This window comes from Tasmannia lanceolata, unplaced genomic scaffold (genome assembly GCF_043159265.1).
Source record: "Tasmannia lanceolata isolate RefF3 unplaced genomic scaffold, GAP_Taslan_0.1 ptg000037l, whole genome shotgun sequence".
In the NCBI taxonomy this organism is placed as follows: Eukaryota; Viridiplantae; Streptophyta; class Magnoliopsida; order Canellales; family Winteraceae; genus Tasmannia; species Tasmannia lanceolata.
Window position 1 is genome coordinate 61,378,179 of NW_027518714.1, and position 22,445 is coordinate 61,400,623.

Here is a 22,445-nt window from a genome sequence, read left to right on the forward strand (position 1 = left end):
AAACCTCAATTTTCATACCAGTGATGAGTGAATTTTTCAAGCCCTCAGCAAGACAAAATCCAAGTTAAGGCAGCACAAGCCTATAGAATCTGGTGGTTATGAATATCTCAGAAACAAATAACTGAGGCATTGTGAATATGAAAAAAACTGATACAAATTGGCCTATCAAAAAATATGAGGTCATACATTAACATCTTGAAATCAATATGTTCTGTACAAGGAATTTAAATACCTTACACATCTGAACTTGCAGGAACTATCTACTAATTGATATTAACAATGTCAAACAATTGATTGCGTAGATTTCGCCATTTGTTTGCCTACGTCCCAAAATACACAATGCAACTGTTGTTAATCCTTGGAAGACTGAACAGGTGAAAGAGCAGTTCAAGTGTCAAGGTGTCATAGGCTCATTGTAAGGAGCCGTAAATCGGCACCAGTAGATCTCAAGTTGGAGTCTAGAGCCCCAAAGGGGGAATTATGGCTGGGAAAGCTTTAATAATATTAGTGAAAAATCCACATTATAACATCTAAAAATAAGCAGTTATTCTTCGAGCATGACAAATGAATCCTCTATCTTCTTCTCCAACGCTATTGCAGGAGGGAAATTTAGAGGGGAAAACATGTCATCACAACTTGATGCAGGTGTGGGTTTGAACTCGTACGGGCCTTCCTTTACACCCCAAGCCTGTACAGACAAAACACAATCACAATTACGGTTTACAAGAAAATGGCATGCACCATGCACGAACATTATTCATGCAAAAAATATTACTAAATTTTTTTAAGGCAAAAATAGAGCCTCAGTTATAGACAAATGTACATCTGTAAGATACTTAATACCTAGAGAGAAGTCAAAACGTATAAGATATTTAATGGATACAAAGAAATTTACATTTATAAGGTATTTAATAGGTAAATAAAACTAAAATTTACAAGGCCTTAAATAACTTTGGGACAAACCAAGTTTTCACATTATATATAGGAAAATGATTGATATTTTTAAGCAGTACCATTATGGTTCTCTTTCTCAGCGTTTATCAGATGAAGAAAAAAAGATCCAAAACTCACTTGATTCCCTTCGTCGTCATAACCCCTATCCCAAGTATTTACTTCATTGTTTTTTAGGATTGCAAACTCCGAGGTACAGTAAGTTGCACCGTTCTGTAGAAAAGTATTTGTAAGGAGTTGAAAAACATTGGTAAGAAACTGGATCTAGTAAAAAAAGCCACCAAAAGAGTTCAAACCCGTAAGGTTCACCATCCAAACCAATGCGATCGATCAATGGAGAGCAGCATCGCATTCAAAGGGTAAAAGAAAACGCAGGGAAATAAGGGAGACAAATACCCATGAATTTGGGAAGCCACCAGGTGGGGTTGAACCTTCATACAAGCAGCGCTTTCCACGTTCACAGCGCGAGAGATGTATAGTTGTCAGATGTGCTGAGATATCCTGCACAGACAAATGAGAACACACAAACATCTAGATAGGAACAGTCGTGTTAAATCACAAAAAGTGCCAATCACACTCACATCAGCAACCGCTAACAAGCCAAAAGATTGACTAGACAAGGAAAATAGTTGCAATTAATAAAAAAAATCAGAGAAATTCTGGTAGAATGTTAGTTATGAATTCCCATAAGCATGACCTAACCATGTTTGTTGGATGCCATTAGATGGGGGTTCTCATCTGGGCATGAGACTGATGTGAATGTGAACTACAGATTAATGTACAATATGTGAACCCTCGTCTAGGGTGTTTACATGTCAAGCTGCACTAGACAAAAGGTGGCTGTAAATATCTGGGAAAAAAGAACACTTGGACACTGGAGGTTCATCAATGGAACCTAGAATGAAAATAAGAACATCAAACCTGAGGCGTATCCCTAGAACATGGATTAGAAACACCAACAGAACTTGGATTACAGGTAATGGTAGAAAGGTGATCATATCATAATGTTTTCATTCCTATTAGATGGAGAGAACTAGCCATGAACTCAAATGTATATGAGATTGCAAAATGAGGATAACGTAAATATATAGTAAGAGACTTCAATAAAAACATGCTGCAATATGCAAGAAGGCGTACCCCAATAACTTCTTCAGCATGTGGACGCTGGTCCTTTGGCCGATCACAAAAGTTTTTGTACTCCTCTGCATCCCTTATGGCATACGAACTCAGCTATGAATTTAATAAGGTTAGAAATTTCATCTTGAGGCCATTTGGCCCACTATGCAAAACAATATTAGCTCTAACTACTAAAATAATGGATCATACAATTCAGCTAGCCTTTCATGATGAATTAAGTAAAATATCAGAAATAACTGGGTCTGGCGGACACATGTCTGCATGTTACGCAAAACATAGTAGTTTTCTCACTTTTGAACTAACCCGTGAATAAGAATACAGTCTTACCTCAACATCACATTTCATCTCCTTTGGACAAGGCTTCACGATATAAAATCTCTACATCCAGAAACTAGTCAGAATTTCTCAAAAACAAAAGGAATTTACATAGTACTATCAAAGGTTCAAAGCTCAAACTAAAACAGCCAACCTATTATCAATTAAAATTGAATATTTATAAACAATCCGGTCAAAAGCCCAACATCTGCTTATATAAGAGCATAATCTTTTGACAAAATTGATGACTTTGCTCACTTGATCAAAAACCATTTCCTAAACCAAATCGCACTATCTATTTATGACTTCAATGTTCATTAGAGGCAGCTGGAATTATAGAACATTTGAAAACAAAAGAAAATGAAATTTTGGATAAAACACAGATCAAATAGAAAAGGATAAAGAAAAAAGAAAACCGTCATCTGAAAAGCGTAGAGAAAATGAAAGTAAGCTTTGCGCGCACGAAGTATGTAAGATACATAACACGGACAATGCGTATTGCATATCAAGACTTGGGAGAAAGTTATCATACTTGCCGAAAGGGTTTCTGAGGAGTCCTCCAAAAAGCCTGCTATCAGAGAAGAACCATTAGAAAGAAATAAAGATCACATGGAACAGCCGAAATTGTTAGATGCGAATGCATAGCTATCTAGTTACATGTACCTGTTCAGAATATAAAACCCTCGAACCATCTACCATCTCAGTTGCTCGGCATGTAAGCATTCTGCAGGAAAGAACGAAATAGAAATATTGATCCAATGAAAAGGCCCTATTTTAAAAACAAAGTGCCCCAAAAATAAAACAGAAAACCCATGCCCCACAGATTACGAAGATGGGGTCATCATATTTAAACACCGGAAAATAACAACCCCATGCATCAGATGAAGCTATAGAATTTCAATCTAGCCAGGTGCCAGATACAAGAGCCATGTCTGGTGAGAATATTCCATTCAACACATTAGGTTCAATCATCACTTCGTAATAACTAAAAAGTGAAGCCTGTGAATATCTATGCTATTTAGTTTGTGTAGAAACCTAAGCTAAATTTTCAACAGTTCTAATATAGCCTTGGAACCTTAAATTGATTAAAGTATATAACAGTGTTCTGTAAATTGAATCAGATAATAAAATGTAAGAGGGCTGGATCAAATTGAATAATAAAGATGGATTTTGTATTGTGGGAGCTATTCGGTAATATAACAAAGATACAGAAGTATCTGTATGTGAGCGGTTCACCAAGGTAGCAAGCTTCTAGTGGGAGAATATTTTAATAGATTAGTGATCAAAGGGGACTCCCTGAATGTGATTCATTGGTTGTCTGTGGTGAGCTAACCTTCTTAACAATAAACTGACCCTATATTGGCTTCAGCTATGAAAGCCACACATTCCACCCTTCAGATCTATTGGAAACTTTACCAACCCCTCCTTTTATGAGTATATTTAATACCTGAAAGCTTATATTTGGTTCGTTCCATTTTGATGCAAATGGCATAGTCTTCTAAGGGATGCTATTAAAGTGTCTGCTTCAACAACCTTTTGAGCCTTGAGGCATCATCGTCTATAATGTGCTCAAAATCTAGCACTATAATGGGAGCTGATCCACTTAAACTGATCTCAATGTCAGTTAGTCCAAGGCCTTTACGTAAAATCCAACCAACACCATAGGGAAAAGGACATTTGACAACCACCCAGAGGTTTTTAGCCTTTATAGCTCCTGCCATCATCTCTTAGCCATCATCACTGGATACACTAGCACGCTATTTCCATGGAGAGATCTAGATTTCAAAATAATGATAGTATTTGGTTTCAAAAACCCTACAGTGATGACAGGAAATACCTGGTTTCCAAAATTGATTGAATGCTTGAGCACTTGGAAACTCGTGATTATGGATAGAAAGTATCTTCAATCATTTCCACAACCCCTAATTTGAATTTTTTTTTTTTCAAATGGTCCTAATTCAAAAAAAAATTAAAATATGAATTTTAGGTAGTTTGTGTACCACCACAGTGAAGGAGCTTGAACTTTAACAGCTCCAAACAGAGAAGATCCAACATGATATTGAGCTATGTACTCGCAACAATCTAGCCACTAAAGCAGCAAGTAGATTTGCAGTTGGTCTATGTTAAAGAAGATAAATAACGCCTTTCTCTAACAGCATAAGCTTTTGGAGAAGTTGGTAAGTTAACATGGTATCAGAGCCAAAGGTCTCGAGTTCAAACCTCCCGGATAGCAAAAATCCACATGCGATGGTCGGCCCAAAGTGGGACCACATGTGCCACGTGTTTGCCAGGTGGGCCACACATGCGGGGGAGTGTTAAAGTAAAAAAGATAAATAACGCCTTTCTCTAACAGCTTAAGCTTTTGGAGAAGTTGGTAAGTTAACAGTCTACACACTGGATGGATTCAGTTTCTTTTTTGATAAAAACAGTAGCCATAAATCTATCTACTTTATCCAGCCAGATTACTTTTTTTTGGATAGAAAAATGACATTCTACTCCATTGAATGCTAAAACCCATGAAGAAGCTCACAATTCCAGTTCTGTTTTCAATCCCCATATCAAGGAAAGTAATATATCAACTAATGAACTCCAACACAAAGCACCTAGGCGAAATTCCTCACCAGCCAAAACTATACAAGGAAGACTAAACAAGGGATTGAAGATCTATATCGAATTGTCCAAACAAAGAAATAAAAGCCCACAAAAAAATTGTTAGAGATTTTTCAAAATGATATTGGAAAATTAAATGAATTTTCACAAGTTTTATTTAAAATAGAAAAACAATTTTCAGACAGGGCCGGTCAACCAGGGGTTCCCGGGCGACCGTGGATTGGTTTCTGGAATTATAAACGATTTCCAGAAAGGTGTGGGCGGACAACCACAAGTAGCCCGGTCCACCGCGGTTCTTTGGATTGGAAAAAATAAAAAAGAACAAAAGCATGTCGGTGGACGACCACGGTAGCCCAGTCGACTGCGGCTGTTCGAAAATCTATCCGTTGGGAGAAAATAGACATGGCTTTTCACTTCCGTTTTTCAACCTTCTTTCATGTCTTTTGCTTCCCAACAGTCATGGATGATTTTCAAACACAAGGGACACCTTGTGGATGATCCAAAACACTTAAATCACAAAGAATTATGATCAAATGGTCATTATTCAAACCAATCCAAGAGATGTCTTGAAGGGATGTTTTCCTTAATGAATAGACATCTAATGCTCTATAAAAGGAGCAGAAATCTGTCTTTTCAATTTATAGAAAACAGTTATTGTTGTAGCTTTTCACTTGCAGTTCCCTTCTCTCTTATTTTCATTTTATTATTCATAAAACAGTGCATTAAAGACTGTTTTCTGTAGAAACAGTTTTAGTGATTTCTCAAAGGCTTGAAGTTCTTAAAGAGGCATTTTGGGTTTGATTCCACTTGTGCAAAGTGTCATTAAACATTTGCAGGATCTTCTTACAAGGCTTCATTGTATCTTGGAGGCAATTCGCAGATCTTCTTTGCACACAGCCGGTGGGGGCGAAATTTGTCTTAAGGAAAGTGATTAAGCACCTTGAAGCAACTCTACAAATTCATATCTTATAGAAATTCCCACCAACAAATAAGTCTTTTTTAAACAGAGATATAACACAACTTTACCCCCAACATCAATTTTGTTAATTAACAAGCTAATCTCAACCATAATCAATAAAAAATTTAAAAAAAAAGGAAGGATAGGAGGTGAGAATGAGAGGAAGAGGATGCATACCTCAAATTGAAATAATTATCGGGATCCCTGCGAGCTTGCTCACGCGAAAACTTCAAAACCAAAATAGAAAAAACAAAAAACCCAACTGATAACATCATTCCATTTAGAAGAAAAAATGAAGAAAAAGATTGGAGGATAGACCTTTTCGCCACAGAGGGCATCTGTGACAATCCTGGAGTGATCCCATCTGGTGGTAGACTTGGTAAAATTCTTTAGTAAAAGTGCCCCACCAATCAATACTAGGGCTTTCACAACCAACCCTTTTGCTCCATTTCGCCCATTTGATTCCGAGTCCTTCATGGAATCGGCTAAGAAGAAGAAACCCAATTCAAAACCATCTGGTTTCTCTCACTAAGTTCTCAGTCTCTGTAAATTTGAATAAATTTCAGGGGAACAAAAGGTATACGAGAAGATCAAAACGACCTCCTCAGTAAAAGACTAAAATCCTCTATCTAGTAAAAATTTGAGAAATGCTAAGGAAACTCTCCCCTTATTTCCTTTGCGGGCCCACATACAGAGCATTGAGCTTTTAGCCATCAATAGATGAGTCTTAAGACTCTTAACTCTAACCCAACTAACAGATTGAAAAGGGGCATTTTAAGTTGGGATTTGCTAGCTTCCATCGCAGAAGGCATTTCGCGGATGGTCCGTTGCATCTGACAGCAGCCACCTCGTGAATAAAGACAAAATCTGCTGAAAAGTGAGCCTCTGTGGCTGCTTTCAGATGCAACAGACCATCCGCGAAATGCCTTCTGCGATGGACGCTAGCAAATCCCAAGTTGGGATTTGCATGTTGAAAATGCTAAAAAGATAGTGGCTGTTAGGATTTTCCTAACAGTCACTTTGGGCCCCACTTAAGCTGAACTGACCCGATCAGATGATCCTACCCACATGATCCTTCAAATCTCATTTAGGGTTCCTCAAAGAAATGCTAAACCATTGATTTCATGTGGACCATCCTTTGATGTTCTACTAGATCAATGGTCTGGATTACACTTACATTTCCTTATGTGGGATTCAATATTGATCTTTGATCCTGAAAGTGACTGTTCTCTGACCAGTGAAATTTACAGCCAAGAAGTCGCAGTTGGGCCCCACGTAGAGTATAAAAATGATATAGGATTTTTCTTAAGATCACCATTGGGCCCACGTAGAGTCCGAGATATTGCAATTGCATCACCTTCCGAGATCTTGCCATTCATTTCAAGATGTGGGCCCTACTATGTTGAGCAAAGTTTCAAAACTTGAAAAAAAATCAAGCGGTTAGGATCATCTTTTCGATGGAGTGCACAGTAGTAGTTAAAATTAGAGTTCCACAATAAGTATTAGAGAGAAAATTCATCCTATGGCTTACATGTTGATCTAAGCCTCCGATGCCAATGTTTTGAAAATTGGAATAGAACCCACCATGTTTTCAACCTGGTTTGATCAAGCTGCCTAGGCGAAAATCGTCGAATCACTGAGTTTTTTTGGCCATTTGATCATATAGAACTTGATGGTAGACAGTTTAACCGTTCCTTCGAAAACCTGTTGATTGCACATTTGGAATCACTGATAAGTCTGATTTTCTAGCCATATCTTCTCCACACACCAAATGAAGGGTCTAGTAGCATATATCAAGGCTTCCATACCTTAATATAAGCTTTTCTTACTCTAGCTTCCTACCAGCAGAAAATTAGAGAAACAAACCACAAAAAATGAACAGACAGAGACTTAAGTCGCAAGAATTTTAATAATTTGGAACTTCATTTCTCTAAAAAAAACCTACTTAAGGGCCCTCCCTTTCAACAATTCAGGAAGCAAATACTAAAACAATACAAAATTTCGCCTAGTCGTAGATCCATGGTCGACTGTTTGGAACTACCATTTTCCGTAACCATGGATTTTCGTAGCCCGGAAACAAATAAGATGCATCAACATATTGATGCCAGAATTAATAATGCATACCTACTCCTCAACCTTGATCCTTCTCTTCGATTTTGCTCGGTGGGAATGCTTTGAGGAACCCGGCGAAGAAATGGAGCTTCGACCCTCCCATCCTATAGAATCTCCAGTTGATCGACCCATGGACCTTGCCGATTCGTCAGGAGATGGGGGCCTCTCAACATGTCTTTTCTTGGAATTCTTCGATGGCTCCACGCTCTCAAATGAAGTTCCACTTATCATCCCCGAATCTCTTTGCTTGCTACTACGTGTTGGAGTCGTGAGACCACGGGATGGTCCACTCGTTGTTTGTGAACTTCTTGCCCAGCCACTCCCTGCTGGAGTTGCTGAATGATGAGACATGTCCATCCTTGAAGAGCCTGAGCACAACAGGGGTATCAGTTTGGATTAAAATCACCCAGATTAGCAAATGTAGTGAGGAATTAATTGAACGGATTGAGAGTTAGCGCAGTACATATTTTATGGACTAATTGACAATCGATGGAAGGTACAAGGTTACTAACTACCATTCTAACTACCATTCAAAAAAAAAAAAAAAAAAACTTATACTAACTACTTGCATTGACGATCACAGAAAGAATGTGATTTTTCAAAGGCATGCAGTACCTGCAGATCTCTGACTGCTTCGATTTGGATGTGTAGAGCTGGGTTTCTCCAAATTGGTAGGTTCCGGATAATGGACTAAACAGACCCGGCGTGAAATCTTTCCAACTGCAGCAGGATAGATTGTATCACAAGAAATCAGTGACAAAACCATAGTTCACTCTCCAATCGATAAAGAAAAAAATGGGTATCAGAATCTAGGTGGATTTGCAAACTAACACGGTGAAGAAATGCAGTCAGACATGCCCAATTTATCCTTTTTCAGTATTATGGGCACATGTTTGTGAGTTTTGAATTTAATGCAACAAAAATGGAATGAGTAGTTTACAGGCAAGTTTTAGTGACGAGGGACAAGCCATAACCCATGAGTGTGATCTTGCTTTTCTCTGATTCCATTTTTTCATGTAACTGCTGCAGATGTATAGTAGTTAAAATAAGACATCACCCATATCTCTAGCATGGAGAGAAACAAAAGAAATGAAATTGGGATGATAAAATCAAGAAGTTCCAAATAGAAAATGGAAAAAGATCATAGGTTCAACGCATTGAAATATCTTTTTGTCCTGAGTGGTGGATATTTTATTACAGAAACCCAAATACAAGACATGGCCGAAAAGCTCACTTACAGAAAGAAACTGCAAGGACAGTGCCCGCACAAAAGTCAGTCTGGATCGCCCAAGCAAAAGGAGTCCAAGATGACCATAGCATCCCTACTTACCTCGTCATGAGCTAAGTCATCCAACCCGTCATTAGAGGATCGCCTATTGGTAGAAAACATTGCCAAACACTACAACTCTGTCCATAGACTCCTCAATAGCATCCAACTAGTCCCCAAGGATAAGCTTCCTTGGATTGCATCCACCTGATCACGTTTTTCCAGTCTCCCTCCACAATCAACAGCACGATATGAAACTCAGACCAGCCCTTGGCATTCATTTAATCACATGGGCCTCAGCCTCATTCGAGTCAAGGTTTCAAGTTTCAGTTCTAGTATATGACTGTTTCAGTCGTGACAAAAATGAAACACGGTTTCGGTGGAAATCCTGTAAAATCATAGAAATGTACGAAGACATCTCAAATGATGGTAATTTAGGGTTCGCTTTGTTGTTTTACCCATGTCCCCATAGAGTAGTGGAAGTAAACATTAAGATGTTTGGCTGTCCTGTGGAAGGCTAGTAGAATGCAGGAAAGGTAAAAGATATTGTGCGAATAATTTATTATTTTTTTTGGTAAAATGATGCATATTACCATTCATCACCTGCCATCATCATCTCTTAAACATCTCTTCTTCTCTTCTTCCTCTCCATACCACCCTCTTCAATCTCTCTTCTGTTTAACAAATTATCCTTCTGTCTCCTCCACATCCAATCCCCTCAAACACAAAAACAGAAGTGTAAATGGCCTTAAAAAAGTAACTATGCATCCAAAAAAATTAATAAAAAAGAACAGAAAACCCAAAAACAGAAGAAGAATCATTGTGAGCGGTAAGAAAATTCATGTTCGAACCAACTCCACATCCAAAAAAGAAGCTCAAATCTATATAAAGTTTGAAAGAAATAGTCAAATCGAAATGAATTTGACTTTAATTACATAAGAACAGAAAATAAAAAAGACGAATCGAAAGCCACAATGGGCAGAAGAAGGTTAAATCCAGAGAAACCCAACAAAAAACCCAACGGCCGTAAGAAATTCTATGGAACCGGTGAGATACAAGCAACAAAGACAAACCTAGAGTTCCTGAGAAGCCCTTGATGCAACAAAGGTGGAGAAGAGATCAGATCGACCAAATATGCAGGTTTTGTTGCAACAATATAGAGAGAAGGATGCGTAGGAAAAACCAGCAAATCAAAGAGAAGTTGAGATGATAAACACCAATAAATGTTAACTATGATCCCTGGTTTTGGCTGGTGTTTGACCCATCAAGACTGAAATAAACATACAAATATGAAGAAAGAATGTGGGGTGCAACGAGTAGTTGAAGACCCAAGAGAAGGGAACATCTAGTCTAGCTTCAATTCCTTGAATACGAACAAACATAATTTCCGTCTTCTTTGTCAGGCACGATTCCGGATGTTGTTTATCTGATGCTTTTTTGTATCCATTGGGGACTCATCTGAAAAACTCTGGTAATAGGATCTTCAATGCATCACCTAAAGTGAAGATTTTACCTTCTTCCTTGTGAATCTCAACTAGTTGGTTTTATGAGAGGTGTTAATAGAGGCTGGTACATAATCCAAGGACCTAAAAACAAGAGCGAGTTGTGAAGCATGCAGAGTTGTAACTTACAATTTATGGAGATGGATCTGGAGAGGAATCGCTCCATCCCAGACCAGCTCTCGCACTTCCTTACCAGGATCCATCTCCTCGATGTAGGGGATTCTGTACAATCGACGAACGTCGGCTTGCTTTCCAGTCTTCCTTTCAACCCTTCTTGTTTCTCCTCGATTGTGTCTTCTTACCTCCACCTCTTTTCACTCTCTCCAAAAGAAGAAACAAAACCCTACTTCCTTCGACGTTGAAAGCATCATATGCATGGACAAAGTCATCGATGAAAAAAAAAATCCCTTTTTAAGTTGTTTGCTCTTAGACTTTAGGGATACCATGTGGGCTGACTACCACCCAACAACCCAAGTGATCAAACATTTTGTTTGGCAACCAAACACTACTTTTCGCTGCTGTGGCACCCCAAAACCTTAAAAAAACTAACAAACAGCAGCCAAACAGACCCTTAAGTTGAAACCTTAGAAGTACTAGAATGAGCACAAATAGTCAAATGCACACTAAAAAATACCACATAAGCAAGAAATCTACATAATATTTTAACACAATCGAACACCTAGTGACGTGTTGTCACGCATGTTTGAGTACATACCACATTTCACGTGTACTTAATTTAAATACTTATACATAATGCATACACAAAATTTCACATGCAATTCATATAAATACAATTATGTAACACAGTGGTATAGTATACCACTAATATATTTACAATTTTGGTTTCAGTATGCATTTTGATTTCGGTATGCATTTTGGTGGAGATGAAAACAAAAATATTTCAGTTATTTCATGTCGGTTTCATGTCGATTTAGGTGGAAATTTAAAACCATGGTTCGAATCCTTCCAACCAAGAGGCCAGAATTAGCAACTCTAGCCACACCCATGTGATCTCTTATAATGCCACAACACTAATCGGACCCAGATAATTGATGCTCGGTCCATCAAATTATGCTTAAAGGATCCCATCGGTGGGGAACTACCAAGGGGATGGAGTATCCTCCTGGATGGTGCTAAAGTGGTAAACATCCCAAGTTCTCTTAAGCTCATTGGTGGACACTCCGCTTATCCCCCACTGCCCATTGAACTACGTAGTTAAAGCACAAACTTCACGGCCCACTAACATACATGGACTTCTCCTCGAGATCCTTGTTGTTTTGCTATTTCTCAGACCATAAAATGGTTAGAAGATGGATATTCCAGAGGAGCTTGCCCTTGGCAGGCCAAGGGAATGAAACTATGAAGCAGCAAGGCCCACCAAGGTTCAATGACAAAACCCACTTCTAACAAAAATAAAATCTGCATTCCCTTACATTGCCTCTTGTTTATGTAAAATCTACGGCACATGACACATAAAAATGGCACAAGATTTGTATGCACATATATATACATGCACAAGTCAGTGTTCATATGTACAAGGGAAGTATAAATATACCATAAATACAATGCATGTCAAAGAGAACCATCTCTAACGCGAGTTGTTCATGCCCTACAGAGGAACTTCAACATGTAAAGGAGTATATTATGGATGCCCTTACTATCAATTCCAATCCAAAGGAAGTATGTGACTGAAAAGGAAAATGAAATCAATCCGTAAAAATGATTCAAATTGAATTAAAAAATAGCTATACCAAAAGGAATACATACCCACCTTTGACTTTGAGGAAGAGGACAGAAATACAGTTGCATCTGGTGCTTGAGCTGCAAAGCTGACCAAATCATACGATTTCCCTGGCATGATGATTACGGATTAATAATACTCAAAGAAAATCCCATTCTTTATACCATAAACTATGAATAATGCACAGAGAATGTCTTCTCGAATTGCGGATCACATACGACCAACTTATGAACGCAATAATTGTGCGACAACATAAAAGAAATCTCCTATGATTTGTGGACACGGACACGAGTGTCGCGTGTCAACATGGACACGGAGTGTCGGACACGGCGAACTCCCAAATTTTAGAAACAGGGACACGCCTAAAATAGAAAGTACATAAAATCATGATTTGTGGACACGGATTCGTGTGCCGAGTTTCGACACGGATATGAGGTATCTAACATGGCAACCCCTAAAAATCTAGAAATAGTGTCACATTCATACAAATACATACATAATTACATATAAAGTTATTGACACTTCTAGCAGTACACTTAAAAGTGTCTAAAGGAGTGTCGACACGGGTGTCGTGTCGGACACGACACGACACATGTGTTAGCAATAAATTCAAAGTGTCGGCAAATCATAGGAAATCTCCATATTGATATACATCTTTCCTCTCATTCTTTTTCTAGAAAATCAAAGATTTTTTCAAAGCAAATACCACTGGCAGTCATGAGGAACTGTATCCTGGTTGCACAATCAGAAAGATTGAATCCACTGTCGGCAAAAGAATCGGTTAATGGAGAAATGCTTCAATAGGGATTGACCTTATTGTAACACTATGAGCACACACACGCGCACACTATTAAATAGTTAGCTCCATGTTTGGTTGATCTTGAGCATCCTTCTGATGAGATCCTACACTGAATTTCCAATGTCCAAATATCAAACCAGTCGCATTCAATATATGCAATTTAGGTTGTCGAATATGAACCGTTGTATGTATGATTTGAATGAATTTTAAGCCATGAAGATACAAAAAATGGACTATCAAATGGACAATCCATATCATTAAAATGTGGGATCCACTATGTAATAGTGACCGCACCTCATTGCATTACAATGAGGCCGTGCCCTAGTGAAGCATTCCTCTCTCTTGACACATTCACCTCCCCCAAGTATGCACTACCCTAAGATCCTAACAAACCCTACTACGGCCTTTCATATTTTGGTACGTAAGCAAAGATTGAACCTACGAACTTATGGTTGCGATACAAAGCAATATGCTAAACCCACAACGAGATATTCTTCCATCTCAATAAAACAAATTAAGGATAAGCCTTAAATCTTACCAGACGAACTTTCGAAACTGCCCAACCGTCCATCATGATGCAGCTTGAGAGACAGTTCTTTCCCCTCGAAATCCTTAGGTTCTAACTGCACTCCCCACAAAAGAATCTTGTAAGTTTGAAATCAAGGCCAAACACAAAATTCACTTATATCTAACAATTAAAAATTACGAAAGAGAAACGAAAAAGAAAATAAAATGATCATGACATTCTTCACATAATACATACACCATAATTGAAATTTTACATGATTAATTGGCCATTGAATGAGCCAGAGCTCAGTCGAACCCGTCAACGAGATTTCAACAAGTGGCTCCTTTGTATCCTCCTGAAACTCTGATGGAGGTTTGTACCTTCCAAAGAAAAAATTGGGCATGACCGAAAATCACAAACAGTAAGAAAAAAAAAAAAAAATCAACATTTTTTCCTTTACATGTATGAATAATAAAAGTAGGGCAAGAAACAATGTGTAAATAGGAAAAGCAAACCATCTTAATGGAGGGAATTAAAAATGAGATTCATCAATTAAGAAAATAAATTCATGAAGGGTGAAAAGATAGAAGAAGAGCTTCTGTAAATGATCAGACGAATTTTGAGATGGGAAAAGACATAAGATGAAATCAATGACGTCACAAACAGCAAACTCGGAAGCATAAGATGAATTAAAACGAAAAATCGCATACCCATCTTCGGAAGCATCCATGGAATAGATTTTGAATTTATGTACTGAGCGTCTAAGAGAGAGAGAGAGAGATTCTCCTTCGACCTTTGCTCTGGGTTTGGGTTTTTGGGGAAGTTTTAACTATAAAGGGATCGTCCGGATGGCATTCATGAGAGGGGCTCACGACCGTTGAGCGGGCAATTCAGCAGAGTGGGCCATGGAGGGAGTGAGAGCCTGAGAGTAGGGCTGCAGATGAACCGAGCCGGCTCTCGAACATGTTTAGGTTCGGCTCGTTAAAAGCTCGGCTCGGGCTCGTTCATTACTAAACGAGCCGAATCCGAGCCCAAAAATTAGGCTCGCCAAATAAACGAGCCGAACTTGAGCTTTGAATAGTGGGGCTCGGAAAAGCTCGCGAGCCGGCTCGGTTCATAAACGAGCCGAAACGAGCCGAGCTTTAAAGCTTGGATTATGTTTGCTTTTTATATATAAAATAAAAGAATGTGGGTTGTTTATCACAAATGAAAGTTTGGCTGAGTTGTTAAGGCGCTGGATTTAGAGGGGGCTTGGGTTCAAATCCTATAGATGTATGTTTTAGCATTCTTGAGCCAAGCCGAGCTTTTTCGAAAACTAAACGAGCCGAGCTCGAACACCCCAAAGCTCAGCTCAGCTCGGCTCATTTTCAGCCCTACCTGAGAGGGGCTCACTAACCTCCAAAAATAGGCACAATTGCAACTCCAATTAGTCTATTATATTAAAGGATAAGTCATTACTGAGAATTAGTCGACCCGACCTGAGAAATCCTTTTTCCCAACCCGAGCTGAACCTGAGCCGAACCCAACTTGGCCCGACCCGTGGAACCCTTTTTTCCAACCTGAAGCCGACCCAACCCGAGGTTTTAAGCTTACAAAAAAAAAAAAATTGATAAAAAATGCCGGGCCTCACTCCCTTAACCCGAACTCAACCGGGTTGGGAAAACTCAACCTGAATCCAAACCAAAATCCGACCAGACCCGACTTGACTTTTTTTCGGGTTGAACCTGACCCAAGTTGCAGTGTTGCACTCCTAACTGAGATTGGCCATCCTGTTTCAATAATTTTATCTTTAACAGGCCTCCTTTTTTTTGTCATGGTAAGCCGGGATTGAACGGCATACAGTTGGGTCTCTATAAACTTATAAGCACTTATATCCCAGATCATGAAGGGCCTGTTTTAGATTATGACAACCAATTGGGGAGTCCCCAACCAATTATTGGACCCAAATTGAGTGCAATTTTCAATCCAATAATCGGTTGGCGCTCCACAATCGTTTGTCATAATCTAAAAACAAACAGGCCCGAATTAAACATTGTTCGTTGTAATTTATAACCTCAGTAGTCAGTACTTAGTACTAAAATTGAGTGACATAAGATATCACCTTCTTCGATAATGTTGTTTCAAGTACAATATTATATTTAGGTACGACATATAAGAAGTTAGAGAAAAAGGAAAATAGGCATCAAAATTCATAGATCCCAAGTCCCAACCACACAATCGTACCTTATGCAACTAATGCCGTGCTAGCATTGGAGGGTGTGTCTATACTCCATGTATGTTTATAACCCAATCATGGATGTCATCATTTGTGCAGTTTTGCACTCCTGCTCCTCCCAAACATCACGTCGCAGCGTTGAAAGCTTTAAAATCTCCACCTTATTTTCAATGAGGTCCCCTAGTAGTTCCGGAGTAGAAAATGTGGTCCTTCTCCAGTTTTCTGATCTTGATCTTGAGAGACAAGGCAATAAAGAACAACTGGTACAATGTCGCTTACAACCAAGGTTTAAAATTTCGGTTACGGTACCGGTTTCGAACTCTAAAGTTTTGAAATTTCGAAATTTCGATCGAAATCTAGAACAAAACCCGAAACCAATATTTTATTCAATATTAAGTTTCGGCCGAAATTACCGAAATCTCGGTGAAATATTAAATTAATATTAAAAAAAAACAGATTTTTTTGGTCAAATTTCAGAAAAACCGAAATCCAAAATTTCGACCGAAATTAAATATCGTTTCGGTTTTTATCGATTTCGGTGTCGGTCTCCACTGAAATCTGAAATTTTGGTCGAAATTTAAAACCATGCTTGCAACATCCTCTTCTTCTTCTTTCTAGATGGCCTTTTCTTCTCCTACCTTTTGATGCAGTTAACAACTATTCATCCGTGAAGATTTGGTGTGCATCAAGTTCCTATGTTGAGTTCAACAAATTTTCGTGCTCAAAAGCTGATGAACCAAATTTCCTATGTTGAGTAAAATCGGATATTCTTCGATTCTTCATAGAATTTTTTGAGGGAGCCATCCTTGACAAAGGGACAGGTGCAACCTTTCTCGTCCTCATTCCAAAAATTGAAGGAGCAACAAAAAGCTCGGATTTTCGCCCGATTAGCTTGGTGGGCAGCCTTTACAAAGTCCTCGCAAAGGTTCTGGCGGATCGTATCAAAGTGGTTCTTCCTTCAATTATATCGGTCTGTCAAAGTGCCTTTATAAGCAACCGGCAAATTCTTGATTGTTCTTTAACAGCCAATGAAGCCATTGACTATTATCGGAGGAAGGGGGAAGGCGGCATTCTATGCAAGCTTGACATGGAGAAGGCATATGACCGAGTGGATTGGGCAGCATTAGATTTTCTCATGGGTCGTATGGGCTTTGGGGGTAGGTGGAGAGGCTGGATCCTGGAACTGCTTATCGTCCGCCTGGTTTTCTGTATCATCAACGGATCAGCAAAATGATTCTTCAAATCTTCTAGAGGATTGCGGCAGGGCGATCCTCTCTCTCCTTTTCTTTTCCTGATTGTGGCCGAATCACTGTGCAGACTGCTGAAAAAAGGAAGTGAGTTGGGGCTATATCAAGGGTTCCTTATTGGCGAGAGTAAGGTGAAAGTATCGCTTCTTCAGTTTGCGGATGACACTCTTCTGTTCTGTTCTCCGGTCATATCCCAGATTCTTAACCTTAAAGCTATGCTTCGTTGTTATGAGATGGTTTCGGGTCAAAGATCTAATTTCGCAAAATCTCGGTTGTTCGCGATCAACGTTTCTGAGAGTGATGCATCATTTTTCGCCGGAATTATGGGGTGTGGTTTAGATGTCTTTCCAGCAACCTATCTGGGTCTTCCTCTTGGTGTGGGTCGACCGAAACACAACCTATGGGCTCCTATTATTCAAAGGATTGAGCGACGTTTGGCCACCTGGAAGCGCCGGTTGGTTTCCAAAGGAGGTAGATTGGTGCTTATAAAGGCCGTTCTATCCAATATGCCGATATATTTTCTATCTCTTTTTCAATGTCCCGCCTCGGTTGCTAAACGCATCGAACAAATTCAGAGACGCTTCCTGTGGGGCGGATCAGGGTCTTCCAAGGGGGTCTCCCTGATTAAATGGAGTATGGTCTGCTTGCCTACTAAAAATGGAGGTTTGGGTATCAGGAGGGTTCAGAGTTTTAACCAGGCCCTTATGGGCAAGTGGCTGTGGAGATTTGGCGAAGAACAATCCTCTTTGTGGGTCCGGGTCATTGGAAGTAAGTATGGTTCAGATCATGGGCATTGGGACTCTGTTGATAATTTTAAATTCAAAGGTCTCACGGCTTGGAGGGACATCTTGAAGTTGAAGTCGTTATTTGCTCCTGGCGTCCGATTCAGAGTATATAGGGGGGATCGGATTCGGTTCTGGCAGGATCCTTGGTGTTCGGACGATCATCTTCAAGTGATGTTTCCTGACTTATTCATCGTTTCATCTCAGAAAGAGGCCTGGGTATCGGAATGTTTTGTAAGGGAACATGAGAAGGTGGCTTGGTCTCCTAAGTTTCGCAGAGACTTCTTTGTTAGGGAGTTAAACTCTTACAGCGCCCTCCTCTCCTTATTGGATTCTTGCTTCATCAAGTCTTCGGGCGTAGATCGTCGGATTTGGATTTGGAATCCTTCGGGGATATTTTCAGTCAAATCTTTTTATAACCATCTGATCCCTTCTTCAGTGGAGCATGTGTCCTCCTCGGTTTGGAGACAATCTTGCCCTCCGAGAGTTGTTTTCTTTGGGTGGTCGGTTAGCTGGGGCCGCATTCAAACTATGGATTTTTTGAGGAAACGAGGAATGTGGTTGGTAGATCACTGTCCTCTATGTTTATCCGCTGGGGAATCCATTTACCACCTTTTCATACACTGTAAGGTTGCTCGCCATATTTGGGGTCTTATTTTTTCTCGTTTTGGAATCAGTTGGGTCCCCTCCAACTCTATGGCTGAATTCATTCAGAGTTGGGCCTGGACTCCTTGGAAAAGGAAAGGCAGAACGCTGTGGAATATGTGTCTCCTGGCCTCATGGTGGTTCTTGTGGAAAGAGAGGAATGCTCGTATCTTTGAAGGGAAGGCTAGATCTCCCTATTGGATTTATATTCAGTTGATAGCTGCGGTCATATCCTGGGCTCGAAGCCTTCCTCTGTTTCGTTTTGTTTCAGCTTTCGACCTCTGGGAAGGATGGTCAATCATATGCTTGGAATCGGCTACCAAAGTGAAAATCCTCCCCTCCTGGATTCCTCCTCCTCCGGGGTCCCTGAAACTTAACTTTGACGGATCGTCTACCGGCAATCCAGGAATGGCAGGAGTAGGGGGGTTATGTAGAAACCACAAAGGGGAAGTCCTCTGGGCCTACTCGGGGCCTATCGGAGTGGCAGACTCAAACGAGGCAGAGGTCCGAGCCGTTCATAGAGGGCTTCTCTCGATGCCTCGTCTAGAGTGCGACAAAATTATCGTCGAAGGGGATTCCTTAAATGTTATTCGCTGGCTTTCGGGTAACGCTTCTCCCCCTTGGCGATTTTTGCCTCTCTTAGAGGAAATAGAGGACAGAGCTAAGGGCTCCTCAATAGTTTTTCGCCATGTCAAGAGATCAGCCAATGCGGAAGCAGACACCCTTGCCAAGAAAGGAGTCTTTCGGGCCGCGTTTGAGTGCTTTGACTATCTACCTCCTTGAATTATTGTACTGCTATCTTTGTATTATCTTTGTTCCTTCAGGACCACCTCGGTTCTGTTTTTACGTATATATATATATATATATATATATATATATATATATATATATATATATATATATATATATATATATATATATTCTGTTGCCCTTTTCAAAAAAAAAAAAGAGCTGATGAACCAATAACAAGTTGATATGATCTTGCACGTAGGCCTCGGTCTCCTCTAATGGCAAATGGTCCAAGTCCTCTGTTTGGTGCAACACATGTAGCTTGTCCAATAGATCCATCGGATTGACACTATTTAACTATCTTGCAATATCTCCAATAGTTCTCGATTAACATTGTTGTCACCCCATGCCCTCCTACCTTTTGGCTAGGGGTGGTTATTCGGTTAAAACCGAACCGAAAAAACCAAAATGTTAAAACTGAATTTATTTTGGTTTCCCAAAATTCGAACCGAAACCGAAACCGAATTTATGAGAAACCGAACCGATTACAAATTCGGTTATATTGGACAAGCTACATGTGTTGCACCAAACTGAATTGTCAAATAACCGAATAACCGAATTGTGAGAGGAAAAGAGGGAAAAAAGTAAAATTTTGGCTTGGATCGGAGGGCTAGGATCATCCGATCAAAATGATTCTTTGAGCACAACCTAATTAAGTTGTGATCAATTAAATGGACGGTTTTGATCATCCCACGGAGTGCACATAAAGCAACTTTTTTTGGAAAAAAAATGGTTTCATCCATTATTTCGGTTAACCGAATTTTTTTAGATAACCGAATAACCGAATTTTCAAAAAAACTAACCGAAATGGAAAAAAACCGAACCGAAAATCGGTTCGGTTATAACCAAAAAATGCTCACCCCTACTTTTTGCCACCACATTTCCTGAAGTTGGTCTCCTCTCCCTCGTTCTATCAAAGTCATAACATTAAATGCCAGTAGAGTAAAGAAAAGGAAATGTGATGATGGGCATATTTTCCAATAATTAATATTCTCCAATATTTTATAGCCACAAAGAATGTAAAATATTAGATCTTTAAAGTGTAGTGTAAAAGGAGGATGACAAACCCATCTAAGGATAAAATAAACCCTTGCTTTCTATCCTATCATTCGACCTTAAGTGGGAATCGTGGTTATCATTCATCATTAAAAAGAGGATTTTTACTAGGCAAAAGGGGATTTTTTTCTCACACATAACCATTGCACACACACTACACTCTTTAACATGAACACTTGGTGGGCCAACAATATATCCGCCCCCTTTTCTTCGTTGGGCCACCCCTTCTATTGTGTTTAGGACTACTCCTTTTACACTAAAAAAGGATAGCCCATGAAAAAAGGGCGAATATATCATTTTACCTAGTTTAGATCTTTGAACAAGGTAGGCCCATGTATTTTAAGAAACAAACGTACGCCGATGCACGAACATCATACAATATAATGTATATTTCAAGAAAAATAAAATCACTTGGGCTCTCTTTATTCAAAGATCTTCATTTGTTAGGCCATAATGTAAATTGGCCTCGCCCCAAAAATCGTCTCCAAAGGGTGTTCCTAACCTTTCGACGGAGAATTATATATGGTATCGTCCATCAGCAGGTTGGAGGGTTAGGATCATCCAATAGAGATGATTTTTGTCACATGGCCTATTTACATTGAGGCCAAACAAATGAATGGCTTTGATCTTCGAAAAAGGATCGCGAATGCTATATAATATCTCCTATTTTATGCAATATAATATGTGCACATAGCGCATAAGCCATGTACAGTGGGCGTACCTATTATATGTGCACCTAATTAGGGGTGCATATAGGATCCAAACCATTAGCTTGTTTAGCCTTGATGTAAATAGGTTGTGACCCAAAAATCATCTCCATACATAGGATGATCCTAACCCTTTGAATTATTTTCTAAAAGCAGGGACTAATTGTCAAAATATGAAATTCTGGAGGACTGTTTAGCAATAGTTTTGCAAAGCAGGGATTAAATGGCAATCGCGGTTAGGGCTGCAACTCGAGCTGGGTTTTACCCGACCCGACCCGAAAATAGCCTGGGTTGGGTTCAAGTTTCATGGGTTTCGGGTCGAGCCGGGTTGAGCATCCAAAGGCCCGCATGAATCTCGGGTCGAGCCGGGTTTGAAGGGGCCCGACCCGACCCGAGTTACATAAGTTATAGTATGTATTTTTTTTTCTATTGTTAGTTAAAAGTTTAAAGTGAAAATCCACGCACCCACTGTTATAGTATGTGAGTGTAATTTCTGCTTCTATGAGTTGAGTTGATTCAAGTCTTTGATTCAGCATTGTTTGATTGTAATTACAGCATTGTTTGATTCAAGTGTAATGTGAGTGTAATTACATCATTGTTTGATTCAAGTGCGGGTCGGGTTGGGTTCTCCAAAACCCGACCCGCCCGACCCGAGTTGCAGCCCTAATCACGGTTGGACAAAATTCCTATCCTACCTATAAACCATATGGGCCCACCCAATTCATGACCTAGAAAATGAATGTTTTGGATCATTTGGCAAGTGGATCCTGGTTGTGCGCTCCAACTTTTCCTTTGGAAAAATCTGTGCAAGTTTTTCTTAGGAAAATATGAGAAAGCAAAGTATAAGCGGGGTCCACCTTTCCAATGACACCCTGTTAGACAAATCTGACCCTTCGACTGCATATTTTAAATAGACAAATCTGACCCTTTCGTTGATCTGTATTGATGGGCAAAAATTGAAGGGTTAGAATGGTCTGATGGAGGTGGCTTCTGATGCATGGCCCATCCATAGCATAAGCCTAACAGATCAACGGTTTAGATCATTGTGCAAGTGGGCTTCACTTGAAATTTGTGATAGAAGGGTTGAGATCATTCTTTCTTCGC

At 39.5% G+C, this 22,445-nt stretch overlaps 2 protein-coding genes across 4 annotated transcripts; both read right to left on the reverse strand.

The window, feature by feature from the left end:
- Nucleotides 1-138: 138 nt before the first annotated feature.
- LOC143860441 (chromophore lyase CRL, chloroplastic-like) lies at nucleotides 139-6,583 on the reverse strand. 3 transcript variants are annotated; one of them, XM_077371088.1, is made up of 9 exons: nucleotides 6,290-6,580; nucleotides 6,149-6,198; nucleotides 3,067-3,127; nucleotides 2,936-2,974; nucleotides 2,416-2,466; nucleotides 2,089-2,181; nucleotides 1,348-1,452; nucleotides 1,072-1,164; nucleotides 139-688 (listed from the first exon to the last, which is right to left on the reverse strand). In XM_077371088.1, exons 1-9 carry the CDS (start codon nucleotides 6,446-6,448, stop codon nucleotides 545-547), a joined length of 795 nt encoding a protein of 264 aa, XP_077227203.1. In that variant the 5' UTR covers nucleotides 6,449-6,580; the 3' UTR covers nucleotides 139-544. The 3 variants fall into 3 exon arrangements, with proteins under 3 accessions (XP_077227203.1, XP_077227204.1, XP_077227205.1); XM_077371089.1 differs by having other exon boundaries at nucleotides 2,936-2,971; nucleotides 6,290-6,578; XM_077371090.1 differs by lacking the exon at nucleotides 1,072-1,164 and having other exon boundaries at nucleotides 6,290-6,583.
- A 1,278-nt stretch (nucleotides 6,584-7,861) lies between these two features.
- On the reverse strand, nucleotides 7,862-14,765 carry LOC143862046 (uncharacterized). Its single transcript, XM_077373040.1, has 6 exons — nucleotides 14,611-14,765; nucleotides 14,175-14,280; nucleotides 13,931-14,015; nucleotides 12,620-12,703; nucleotides 8,699-8,803; nucleotides 7,862-8,451 (listed from the first exon to the last, which is right to left on the reverse strand). The coding sequence occupies exons 1-6, from the start codon at nucleotides 14,628-14,630 to the stop codon at nucleotides 8,096-8,098; spliced, it is 756 nt and encodes a 251-aa protein (XP_077229155.1). The 5' UTR covers nucleotides 14,631-14,765; the 3' UTR covers nucleotides 7,862-8,095.
- Between the last annotated feature and the right edge of the window lie 7,680 nt (nucleotides 14,766-22,445).